At 45.5% G+C, this 13,193-nt stretch overlaps 1 protein-coding gene across 4 annotated transcripts in view; it reads right to left on the bottom strand.

Moving 5' to 3' along the window:
* USP3 (ubiquitin specific peptidase 3) overlaps positions 1–13,193 on the bottom strand; it is a 111,428-nt gene that overhangs the window by 8,652 nt on the left and 89,583 nt on the right. For 3 of the 4 annotated variants that reach the window (XM_085848682.1, XM_085848680.1, XM_085848683.1), the window contains exon 14: positions 6,585–6,646. The exons of the other annotated variant lie outside the window; for it this stretch is intronic. In XM_085848682.1, the coding sequence (XP_085704808.1) occupies positions 6,585–6,646 (62 nt within the window). The remainder of the gene's footprint in view (positions 1–6,584; positions 6,647–13,193) is intronic. 4 annotated transcript variants of the gene reach the window in all.

The raw sequence follows: 13,193 nt of genomic DNA on the forward strand, positions 1-13,193 counted from the left end.
CTGTGTCAGAGTGACGACCCGTCCAGAATTGTGCCCAATTGCCCAGGAGACTGCTTCGGCAGCACCAACACTCTGCACAGAGTATGGTCCCAATGGATGGATGGGTGTTGGTGGTGTGACAAGGACAAACTGATTAGATTTTGATAAAGATCTGGATCCGGATCCAGATACGAGAATTTTTGAAGTGATTCTTCACCATTGAGAGATAGGGCCAAGCACGATATGCAGCATGATATTTCAAAAATGTATTGGGCCCAATATGTTCTTGTGGATCAGGCATTGCATGGCGGAGGTATGCACTCGACCAAGTGCCCTTCTCGTTTCAGAATGAAATCAGCTATTCCTGTAGGTTTCCTCTGCTGGGTCATGCATCTTACAGCAAAGACTCAACCATGATCACCAAGTAGCTTTCAAAAGACCTCTGGGATAAAGCCGTGGCAAGGCACAGCTCATGGGATGGGAATCAGAGTATTTCAAAGGCCTTGAATATTCCTTAGAGCACAGTTAAGACAATCACTAAGAAGTGGAAAGTGTATGGTACCACCAAGACTCTGCGCCTAGATCAGGTCATCCCTCCAAACTGGATGACCAAGCAAGGATGAGACTGATCAGAGAGGCCACCAAGAGGCCAATGGTAACTTTGAAAGAGATTCATGTCTTTATGGCAAAGACTGGTCACTGTGTGCACGTGACAACAATACCCCAAGCACTCCACAAGTCTAGCCTGCACTGCAGGGTGGCAAAGAAGGAAGCCATTACTAAAAAAAAAAGCCCACCAAGGGTCCTGCTTGAGGTATGCAAAAAAACACGAAGGAGATTCCGAAGCCATGTGGCAAAAAGCTTTGTGGTCTGACGAAACCAAGATGGAACTTTTTGGCCGAAATGTAAAACTTTACGTTTGGTGAAAACCCAACACAGCACATCACCCAAAGAACACCATCCCAACTGTAAAGCATGGTGGTGGCAGCATCATGTTATGGAGATGCTTCTCATCATCAGAGACTGGGGCACATGTCAAGATCGAGGGGAAAATGGATGGATCAAAAGTCCCGAAGGAAAACCTGCTGCCCTCTGAAAGAATGCTGAAATTGGGATGGAAGTTCACCTTTAAGCATGGCAATGACCTGAAGCACACAGCCAAAGCTCCACTGGAGTGGCTAACGAACAAAAATGTAAATGTTCTCAAGTAGCCCAGTCAGAGTCCCGACCGAAATCCAATCAAAAATCTGTGGCATGACTTGAAGAATGCTGTTCATCAACACTCCTCATGCAACTTCACTGAGCTTGAACAGTTTTGTACAGAAGAATGGGCAAATATTGCCCAATCAGGGTGTGCAACGTTGGTGGAGACCTCTCCCAACAGACTCACAGCTCTAATTGCTGTCAAAGGTGCTTCTATCACGTATTAACTCAGGGGGGTGGATACTTATCCAACCAAGATCTTCTAGTTTTGTATTTTTAATTAATTTTCTGAAATTTGTAAAATTTGTTTTTGACTAAGTTGTGGGTTGTGATGTGTAAATAAAGGTGGAAAAAGTCTGATGTAATGCAATTTTGCCAGGCGATAAGGCAACAAAAGGTGAACATTTTGATACCGGCTGTAGACTTTCTACAGGCACTGGATGCATGTGCATCTGAAAATCACAGAAACAAAAAAAATAGGACCACACATCCTGAAGCTCACCTGGATCAGGAGCAAGTCGCTCAACCCCCTCCCCAACCTCCCTCCACTCCAACCACACACCCCCTCCGACCCTGATTTTCATTTTTTATTTTTAATGCTGTGAACAATTTTTGGTACATCATGAGTGATGAAGGTTGTGGTCAAGTTTTATAGAAATAGTGTGTGTAGTTTCAGAGAAGGGAGCAAATTCCTATTTTTTTTGGGGGGGGGGCGGGGGGAGGGTGAAAAACCTCCCCATTGACCTTATTAATGAGTGCAGATTTCGATATGTTCAATAAACCTTCATTAAGCATCAGATATGAAGCTTGCGGCCAAGTTTCATCAAAATCATGTGTTTGGTTCAAGCGATAAAGACTGAAGTGTTTACGGACAGATTTACTGACCGACTCACTCACTCACTCATCTACTAACACTGCTGAATCACATAAGCTCACCTGACTAAAAATAAGTGAGGAAAGTGAAGAAAAAAAAAACTAATGTTAAGAAATCGTTGCGGCCTCGGCCTGTTCCAAGCCAAGACATCATTGACCAGGCTCAAAAAAATGGCAGCTAAAGACTCCTGGGAGCTGACAGAGGGCCGACAAAGATGGCGCACTGCCATCTCGGTAAGGCTGAATTTTTTGTTGTTGTTGTGATGAGCACCTCCTAAAATGATCTTCAAAAGGGGTGTTTAAATTAACCCAAACACCCAATTTACATTCATGGACTACCTTGGAGTTCCCTTGGTATTCATGCAAAGTTTGGGACTGCTAGGTTTTCCTGGTTATGGAGGAGACAAATGGACTGACGGACAAACACTGACATTTATTTCTATCGATAAAGCGCTCAAAATGTTTGTTTTTTTTCACTTTCCTCACTCATGTCACTGAATGCCTGATCTTCATTCCTATGAATCACTGTGTACATCGCTCTTGTGAGTGCTATAGTTTTCAAATTATGAGCTTGAAGCAATTTTGTGCATTACGTGATGCGATTTTCCATGATCGACTTTCACGGACCAATTCAAGTATAAAATCAAAATTCAATTTGAGTTTGGAGGATCGGATCACGTGGACTAAACTCAAAATCTGGAGTGAAATCTGAAAATGTGAAGAAATCGGCGATGTTAAGTTTTGGCGGGTATATTCCATTACCAATCAGCTTGCTATCGCTTGCCAAGCCAACCGTTCCTTATCAACAATTTCATTGGCGTGCTTGCTTGAGTGCTTAATCCACTTGCAGAGTGCCCCAAAAGTTGATAATGGTTCAGTTCGTATCCTGATTGGGATGCACAGTCGGCTGTTGCTACAACGTATAGATATGTGTGCGTAGATTTGGATCTGGAAAGGAACTCTCCACGGGTGTGCGTGCTTGCCTATATGCTTAGTTACAGGTGCCGTGTTGGTAAAGTTTCAACTCGTATCTTTTGATGATGATGGGTGGTGGAGGTTTTAACTTGTGTTCTTTTGGCCTCGTGACTGTTTCTAAAGGAAATGGTGATCTTATACGAGGGCCCTGTCACACCTTGACGTTTTAGCCAGCGTATATCAACGTATCAAAACGCTGGCGTACGCTGAACTATTGATGTTTTTTTTCAGTTTTGGGCGTATTCATAACGAGTTGTACGTATGCATAACGTATTAGTAACGTACACAGAACGTTTCGATAATTTGTTGATAACTTATACCAACGAATGCTTAGCGTGTTGTCGGCGTTGACAACCTATGCCCAACGATAGTCAAACTTATGCATAGCGCGTGGCAGCGTATCGCCGACGATCACGTGGCGTAGCCTATTAATAGGCTGCCGCTCAACGATTTAAAGGCCCTGTCACACCTTGACGATTTAGCCAGTGTATGAAAAATTTGTCTAAAACGCTGGCACACGTCGTCGAATACGTTATGGGTAAGTTTTGTATACGTTAAGACCACGCTGAAGCATGCTGGCATACGTCGAAGTACGCCGAGCTCGTCGACAAATTTTAAGCATACTCAAAAATTTTCGACGTATGCCAGCGTATGACTCGCACGTTCTGCATACGCTGGCCATAAATTGTAGGCAGGTTATGCGATCGTTGACACACGTAGACACACGTTACTTGTAAGTTACTCATAAGTCGAAACACGTCGAGGTAATGTTTAGCGTACCCGAAACTTATTTCTAACCTATGAGTAACGTGCTTTGGACCTATGAGTAACGTATCTCCAATGCATATTGACGTATGTAGACGTATTTGACGTATTCCGGACGACCACAGAACTTACTGAACGTGTTTATAACTTACAGCTACTGTATAATGGCGTATTGGCAGCGTTTAGGGGAATTGGTATATACAAATGGGGTTCACAGGAGGAACCCGTCAGTGTTACGATTTAAATCGTTGAGCGGCAGCCTATTAATTATATTATATTATAACTGCACGAGACATCGAAGTGTCAACATCACCGTCACGCCGAAGAAAAAAAAAAACAAAACAAAAAACATGGAGTCTGGAACACTGACGGGTTCCTCCCGTGAAGCCCATTTTTATATACCAATTCCACTAAACGCTGCCAATACGCCATTATACGGTAGCTGTAAGTTATAAACACGTTCAGTAAGTTCTGTGGTTGTCCGGAAGACGTCAAATACGTCTACATACGTCAATATGCGTTGGAGATACGTTACTCATAGGTTCAAAGCATGTTACTCATAAGTTCAAAGCACGTTACTCATAAGTTAGAAATAAGTTTCGGGTACGCTAAACATTACCTCGACGTGTTTCGACTTATGAGTAACTTATAAGTAACGTGTGTCGACGTGTGTCAACGATCGCATAACGTGCCTACAATTTATGGCCAGCGTATGCGGAACGTGTGAGTCATACGCTGGCATACGTCGAAAAGTTTTGAGCATGTTTAAAATTTGTCGACGAGCTCGGCGTACTACAACGTATGCCAGCGTGCTTCAGCGTGGTCTTAACGTATACAAAACTTACCCATAACGTATTCGATGTGTGCCAGCGTTTTTGACAAATTTTTCATACGTCGGCATATGCTGGCTAAATCGTCAAGGTGTGACAGGGCCTTGAACCGGGTGTACTTTGGAAAGGTTATGTGATTTCTCTTTGCGAGTTTCAAAGCAAAATATATTTGATAACACCAGATTTCTCAGCCTTTTGCCATATAAAAGTGTTTTCCAAATTAGAGCCAATTTTTTTCCACCCGTCACACACAACTGTTGATATAGATTAATGTTTATGCACATCTCCTGGCAGTGCTTACCTCCGGACGCGTCCTGGAAGTGCTTACCTCCGGACGCGTCCTGGAAGTGCTTACCTCCGGACGCGTCCTGGCAGTGCTTACCTCCGGACGCGTCCTGGCAGTGCTTACCTCCGGACGCGTCCTGGAAGTGCTTACCTCCGGACGCGTCCTGGCAGTGCTTACCTCCGGACGCGTCCTGGCAGTGCTTACCTCCGGACGCGTCCTGGCAGTGCTTACCTCCGGACGCGTCCTGGCAGTGCTTACCTCCGGACGCGTCCTGGCAGTGCTTACCTCCGGACGCGTCCTGGCAGTGCTTACCTCCGGACGCGTCCTGGCAGTGCTTACCTCCGGACGCGTCCTGGCAGTGCTTACCTCCGGACGCGTCCTGGCAGTGCTTACCTCCGGACGCGTCCTGGCAGTGCTTACCTCCGGACGCGTCCTGGCAGTGCTTACCTCCGGACGCGTCCTGGCAGTGCTTACCTCCGGACGCGTCCTGGCAGTGCTTACCTCCGGACGCGTCCTGGCAGTGCTTACCTCCGGACGCGTCCTGGCAGTGCTTACCTCCGGACGCGTCCTGGCAGTGCTTACCTCCGGACGCGTCCTGGCAGTGCTTACCTCCGGACGCGTCCTGGCAGTGCTTACCTCCGGACGCGTCCTGGCAGTGCTTACCTCCGGACGCGTCCTGGCAGTGCTTACCTCCGGACGCGTCCTGGCAGTGCTTACCTCCGGACGCGTCCTGGCAGTGCTTACCTCCGGACGCGTCCTGGCAGTGCTTACCTCCGGACGCGTCCTGGCAGTGCTTACCTCCGGACGCGTCCTGGCAGTGCTTACCTCCGGACGCGTCCTGGCAGTGCTTACCTCCGGACGCGTCCTGGCAGTGCTTACCTCCGGACGCGTCCTGGCAGTGCTTACCTCCGGACGCGTCCTGGCAGTGCTTACCTCCGGACGCGTCCTGGCAGTGCTTACCTCCGCACGCGTCCTGGCAGTGCTTACCTCCGGACGCGTCCTGGCAGTGCCTACCTCCGGACGCGTCCTGGCAGTGCTTACCTCCGGACGCGTCCTGGCAGTGCTTACCTCCGGACGCGTCCTGGCAGTGCTTACCTCCGGACTGTGTTCATCTTCAGACATGTCCGGGCGATGTTTGTTTCTGGGTGTTGTTTATAGTATGACCAGTTGAAAATGGATTTCAGACATTACGTTGTTTCCAACTTCACTGTTATTCCATGCAGCATAATTTTGATGAAACAGTATGAATCGTAATTAATGTGACACCACACGTCTGCCTTCCCTGCCTCTCACCTCACGCTGCCTTACCTTCCCCCACCCTCCCTCTTGCTCCTCCTCCACCCCTCTCTACCTCCTCACTCTCCCCCCTCTTTTCTCCCCCCACTTTGTATTTCCATCAGCAAAGCAACAGGTGGTACTTCCTTGGAGTTAATATGATAAATGATTCAAGATCTTGTCAATCCACATTGGCCAACAAAATCGAGAGCAATTCTGGCTCGTTTACAAACAAGAATTTACTGAACATTTAATGACACGTCACAAGGACACAACTCACATTATGAAGACAATTTGTGTTCAAAATGCACTCCTTTTACACAACATAAGTAAATGAAGCCAACAATCCACCGAGGGTGTTTAGGAATGAGGTTTCCATGGTCTTAAAAAGCACGCACCCAGAGCCGTGATGCACTACAACTGCCACGAGGTCATACAGGATGCTTTCAGAGGTGCTTTCCTGGGGGCAAGTGACACCGGTCAGTACATTGGATATGTAACAGTACATAATCTCAAATCAACTCATTAACATCTATCCATCAAGTTATCCACATTCATTAGCATTTAGACTCTTAAGACTATCTTGTGCAAGCGTCCACTGCATATTGTACACCGCTCCTTCACAATTCCATATCGAGGTGATGCATGACGTCATTGCCAGGCACCAAAGGGAGTACTCAGTTTTTACTCCGTTTGTTTTTTTTGCATTTTTCTTTCTCGTTTGTTTGTCTGGGCGATATCTCAGCCATCCTTTGAGCTAAAAGCTGAAATTTCGGGACAAAATAAAGATGTGCTTTGGCAAAAACATTTATTTTTTGATGAATCAATTAATTGATTAATTACTTGATTATTATTGATTTATTAATTCCTAATTTATTTTCTTTCTCACCTGGGCAATATCTCAGGCACCTTTTGAGCAAGGAAGCTGATATCTGGACATGGCGGTGACCAAGTGATTTGGCTACAAAGGGTATTTTTAATTGATTAATCAATTAATCGGGTTATTATTCATTTTTGCAGGAATTACCATATTTTCCGGTGCATAAACCACGGCAGCGTATTAACCGCACCCATTTTTCACCCTCAAGAAAAATTAAATAAACCTTTCCAGTGTATTAACCGCACCCATGTTTTTCACCCTCAAAATAAATTAATATATCGATCATTTTATTTTCTGATCTAGATACAAGTACGTTTGTACATTAACTTTGTACAGAACAAAGTGACGGAGGTATCAACGTGCTTACTCCCATGTCTGCTTAATTTTGTTTAACAATCTTACTCTCATTTTCAAGAAGTTGAAGAGAGAGGAGAGGACACCAAGAAGTTTTTATTTTTCCTTCTTCTTTTTAAAAAATAATAAAGAAGATTTTCTTGTGACTAGAAAAAGGAAGAAAAGGGATTCATTCCGGTATCATCCATATTTGTTGTGGATTCGTGGCCCTGAAAAGGACTGTTTGGGTTTGATGAAGCTTTTCAGCTACACCCGAGGAAATCCTCGTCAATGCTTTCCTTGTCCGAATCAGAGTAGAGCAAGTGCCCGTCGCTGTCCACATTGCTGTCCATGTCATTTGCAGCCTCCTCCTCCCAAATGATGTTGTCCTCTGTGCCGTCCATGTTGTTTGAGATACAGCATTTCAGAAATGCTCGCTTGATGATGTCCGACGGTATCTCCTCCCACAACTTGAATATCCAGACGCAGATCATCGGAAGGTTAACCTTTCACATTCTCCCACTCTTGGTGTAGGTCTTCTCCCCACTCATTATCCAGTCGGGCCATTAGCAATCTAGCCCGTCCTTGAATGGCTTGTTAAGGGACACATCGAGGGGCTGCAGGATCCCGCCTGGGACGACGACGAGACCAGCGTTGGTCTGACGGAGCAACACTTTGGTGTCGTCAGTTTTGTGACAACTGAACGCATCCAGGACCAGAATTAGCATGCTCCATTGTTGGGAGAGACCACCATCTGGCCTACTACTCCAGACCATGCGCACCCAGTCGTGGACCAGTCTGTAGAAATTATGCGTTTGAATTTCCACTCACGTGGAACATACGGTGGTTAGATGAACGCCGGCTGTCTCCCCAGTCAACATAATGCTTAGCCAACGCAGTGACGGGAGTAATGGTGAAAGTTCAACCAGATGAATGTGGCCAATGCTCCTCGGAAACCGGGTCGAAAATCGCGGTGGGAAACGCATCACAAAATGTTGGTTTTCAACTGGTGAAAATACAAAATCCGGGAAATAGGAAAGTTCATCTTTGCTGGTTCCACCGAGGTGCAGCTAATGTTTCTCGAAACGTGGCTCGAATACAAAGGCCTGCAAAGTCAGAAAGTTTGTCTGGTCGATGCGAGTAATCCGCAGGAAGCAAGTTAGGAACCGCTGATAGAAACGAAGGGAAAACGAAGAGAACCAAAGGAAGCCAAAATTATCGAGCTGCACTGGTACCTCTTAAAGGTTCACGGTCCCGTGGCTCCTCGCTCTCGTGCGATTCTTATTCTTCCTTTTTAAATCCATTTCTTGCCCTCGTAATATAAAGAAAAGTACTCGGGGTTGATTGGTTGTTCCTAGTTTTAAACCACGTCCCACTATCCAGCTTTTGCGAGCATAGCATCAGCATGTAAGGAACAAGCTTGGTGGATTAATTCTGCCTGCATCGGATGTTCACGGAGAAAATTATGCATATAAAAACATAGTCACCATAACAAGTCCCTCATCTATCCAACCCTTCTGCTCTGCAGGAACAATGACGCTGGCTGGAAACTTGTCATCGGGCAGTGTCTTTCTCTTAAGCGCGACATGAGGGAAGCTTCCCATGCAAGCAGATTTGAGGTGGGTGCTCCATTATTGGACTCCAGCTATTGTGAAGAATTCTTCTTTGGATGTGAGACCAGGTGTTGTTCTTCTTTTGTGTTTCATGGCGTCTTCAGAGCCACGAGGCTCTATATATGCTACGCACCAAAACTTTGGGCGTCTCGAGTCGTCTCCAAGCGTGACATTTAATTTCTGCACACCGTTAATAAAACGCTGTAAAAACTCTTACCCCGAACATATTTTCACAATTTGAACGGCAGAATTGAGCTTCACAGCAGTTATGACTGCTAAAAAAGTGTTCATTTGGAATATAATTGAAATTCAGCATTGATCGTTTTGAAGACTGATTGGTTTTTTTTCTATACCCGTGTATTGTTACGGATTTGGAAACCTTGTGAACACAGACAGTCAGAGTCCCCGCAGTTCAGTTATTTCGATAAGTATGTGTTTATAGTTAGGGTCCCGTCCCTTATGTCTAATGGGAATTTCATGTGTGCGCTGCGGGTTTCTTTTATAGTCAGGTTTTTTTACATCTTGAAGCCGCACAACGCCAACAAATCTCCTTCGTTCTTCGCTCATCGCCTCAGCTCCGACTGCACCCCTTGTCCAATCAGGAAGTTTATCACCTCAGGGCTGGCTCCGCCTTAGCCAGATGGAGTGTTCGGCCCGACCGATGAGGGGAGGCCACTGGTCGCCCGAGAACCCCTCGTCCAATCAGGAGGCGAGTGGGAGGGGAAGAAATCCCTCGGACCTGGTAAGAGGGGTAGAGTGGTTGTCAAGACCAGTGTACTGCAGTGATTGGGCCTATTGCTTTGCGGTGGCTCCTCGTGGTGGCTTGGTCTCGGTCGTGGTCTGCGGTCCTTCGCGGAGGCTCATCGTGGTGGTGGTAGCCGAGCAGCCAGGGTCGTGGGCCCGTGGATTTCGGAACGTGGGTTCGAGTCCCACCGTGGTGGTTGGAGTCCGGTGACTGCACAAGGCGGAGAGGTACCCGACAAGGCCCTGGTCCCCAGCTTGCCTTTCCCTCCTCGGCTGAGGGACCGAATAAAGACCGCACGGGGTCCATTTCTTTTAGGTGTGTGTGTGTGTGTGTGTGTGTGTGTGTGTGTGTGTGTGTGTGTGTGTGTGTGTGTGTGTGTGTGTGTGTGTGTGTGTGTGTGTGTGTGTGTGTGTGTGTGTGTGTGTGTGTGTGTGTGTGTGGGCCCCGTCTGTAAGTAGAAACTGTTAAGTGCCTGTGTTCCTTGTAAATTGCATTTCTCATATTCGGTTTTAACTCTGCTCCTTGTGCTCCACTGCCCCCATGATAAGTGGAGTTTAAATCCTGAGTCCTGAGTTTAAATCCCGCTCAGTTGTTGAATTAATACCCAGTGGGGTTAACTTGGCCTGTCATCCTTCTGAGGTCGGCAAAATGAGTTCCAGCATGCTGGTATCCTGTGTCGGAGTAGCGACCCGTCCAGGATTGTGCCCAATGGCCAAGGAGACTGCTTAAGCGGCACCAACGCTCTGCACAGAGTATGGTCCCAATCTCCTCCTCCTCTTCCTTCATAAACTTCCCTTTTTCTCTCTCCCTCACAAACCTACCCAATTAAAAAAAAAAACATTGTACGGTATTTAAAAAAACAAAAAAAACCCATTATCATACAAAGTAAATAAGTCAATTATTAAAACTTTTCTCTCCACTTTCCTCCTTCTCCACTGGCCAAGATTATTAAAAATGTCCATTTCTCTCGCTCAACCTTTCCCTCAGAACTCACTTCTCTTCTATTCCCCCCCCCCCGAGTTCTTATCGTTCCCCAACCACCACCCTTCACCCCACGTGTTTTCTTCCCATCTTCCATTCTTTCTGGTCTTCCCACAAAACAGCATCACATGTTCTGTTGCGTTATTAGTGTTGCTTTTCTTTGCGTTCCTTACTGCCCTTTCCTCGACCATGACTGTAATGCGTGTCTGCATATTCGTGAGAGCAAGACGATGAAAATGAATCCGATTTGCAGCGACTTCAGATGCACACCGATAGTGGTTAAAACCCGAACACCGAGCAGTCTCTGCAGCTCGTACCATCCACTCCATCCTGCCCAAACGACTCCACACATTCAGCTCCGATTCCTTCCTTTTCTCTCGCAATGTTGACCTCCAACCATTTGACAACTTCATTCTATCACCACAGATCTCACCACACAAATTACTTCTCCTATTCTGGAGATTGTATTTAACAGAAACGTTCGTCTCACCGGATTACCTGACTTCTGTGTCTCTTCCTGGCTATTATCTTTTCTGTTTTGACAGGCCACGTCCCGTCAAGTGTTCCATGCTCCCATCACCCAAATTATGTGCGATCCTTGTCCAACTGCGGGAAATATCCCATGTTGTGCATTCTTCTTCATTCACCCAATGATTATGACTCCATATAGACCCCTCATTCTGCTAAAATGGATCAACTAATAGCCATCGATCACAATTCTCTATTCCTCGTCGTTGGCAATTTCAACTGCCACCATGCGAGTTGACTGGACTGCAGCCAAGGCCTTCCACTTCTATGCCTCTACGGGTCTGCCCCAACATGTGAACTTCCCAACCAAGACCTCGACGAATGTCACATCCTCTCTCCTGGACCTGGTAATGACCAACAATCAATACAAGCTCGCTTATCTCTCCTCCATCACACTTGGATCTTCTGCCCATGTTTTTTGTAAATGTAAAAAATTATCTCTGGCTGTCTTTGTAGAGCTTCCACAGCATGACAGTCGAGTTAGTCTTTCAGGACAATTAGCAAGGACTGCAAGCTGTCTTCTTGCAAAAGGATTCATCTTGAATTTCTTCTGCATCAAACAATGGACTCAACCTCAGAAAGCTTTCATAAAAGCCTACTCTCTCCGAAGCCCAAGTTTTTTCATCTTGGTTGCAACTGTCATGTCCATTGTCTTGGCCCTGGTAAACTGAATCCTTTGGTGAGAAAGTGGCTATCAAGCAGCATACCCTCCTCTCGCCTCAAATTGCATCCCAGCTGACTGTTGATGACAAGTTACATCCCTCTCTCTCTCTCTCGTCACATTATCCCAAATACCTACTTTTTTGACTCATTTACCCCAGAATATAGACAAAGCTCTCTCCACGCTCATCTCTGTAGCAGTAACGGGCCCAGATGACATCACTAACTGTGCACTCAAATCCTGTATCTCCCATTTCTGTCAACAAACTTAATTTGTACTTGCCTGTGACATCTTAACATGGCCCGTTTACTGGCTGAAGCTCCAAACTTATTAAGTGCAACATTTTTCATGCATATTGAAGTTCACAATCCGAAGTTGTTGTACCAGGCCATCCTGCATATTCTCACTCGTGTTTTCAAATACGCTGAAGATGTTTTGCTCACAAAATGCCTGTCTGTTCATGTGATATCCAAACGTGTCGACACGGAATGTGATGCATGTGAAACTTGAAAATGGCTAATGCCACAAAATTGACCAATCAATAACAACCTAACAGAACGTGAATTATAACGCTAGAAAAAATGGAGATCGACCACCTAGTCTGTTGGACTGTCTGTAAATCTTTCCAATTTAACCCCTTGGTTCATGTCATAAAAAAATTTCCTGCCTCCCAGTACATGTGACGATCAATAGTTTTGCATCGAAAACAATTTCGTCAAATAAATTTATCGATTTGATACAATAAACGAGGATCCTGTACCGAATCGGTCTTTAAGTCAGGTTGATAAACTCAGACGAGCAATTTTGTCATGTAAACGAGTTGCAACAAGTGCTTTAGGAACGAAATACTTTTGGATGTGACTTTACTTCCCCCGACTTGATGTGAACCAAAGACTTCTCAAGTGCCTGATTAAAAGCCAAACTAGATCCTCGAGTAAATTAAGGTTTCCTTCAGTGATGATCAACCCAGTAATGAACATATTGGTTTACTTCGATGATGTAGCAATGTTCTTCTCGCAAGAATTGGCTCCGTTTATGTTTTATTGCTTGAGTAACTGGTGTACCGGATTCTTGCAACAAACGATAAGGAATCTATCTTCCCAGGGTATTGATATTGAACCACAATCTTTCCAGAAAAATCAACATAAAAAGTGTTCGATTTGACGAAATATGTGATTGAAAAATAAAAAATAAAAATAAAAATCATCGTCCACACTTCCCTTTTGCCAGTTATTCACAGTTCTCATTAAGAAAGAGATTGAGGGA

Source organism: Eptatretus burgeri, chromosome 12 (genome assembly GCF_056783735.1).
Source record: "Eptatretus burgeri isolate ZD-2024b chromosome 12, Ebu_testis_v1, whole genome shotgun sequence".
Classification (NCBI taxonomy): domain Eukaryota; kingdom Metazoa; phylum Chordata; class Myxini; order Myxiniformes; family Myxinidae; genus Eptatretus; species Eptatretus burgeri.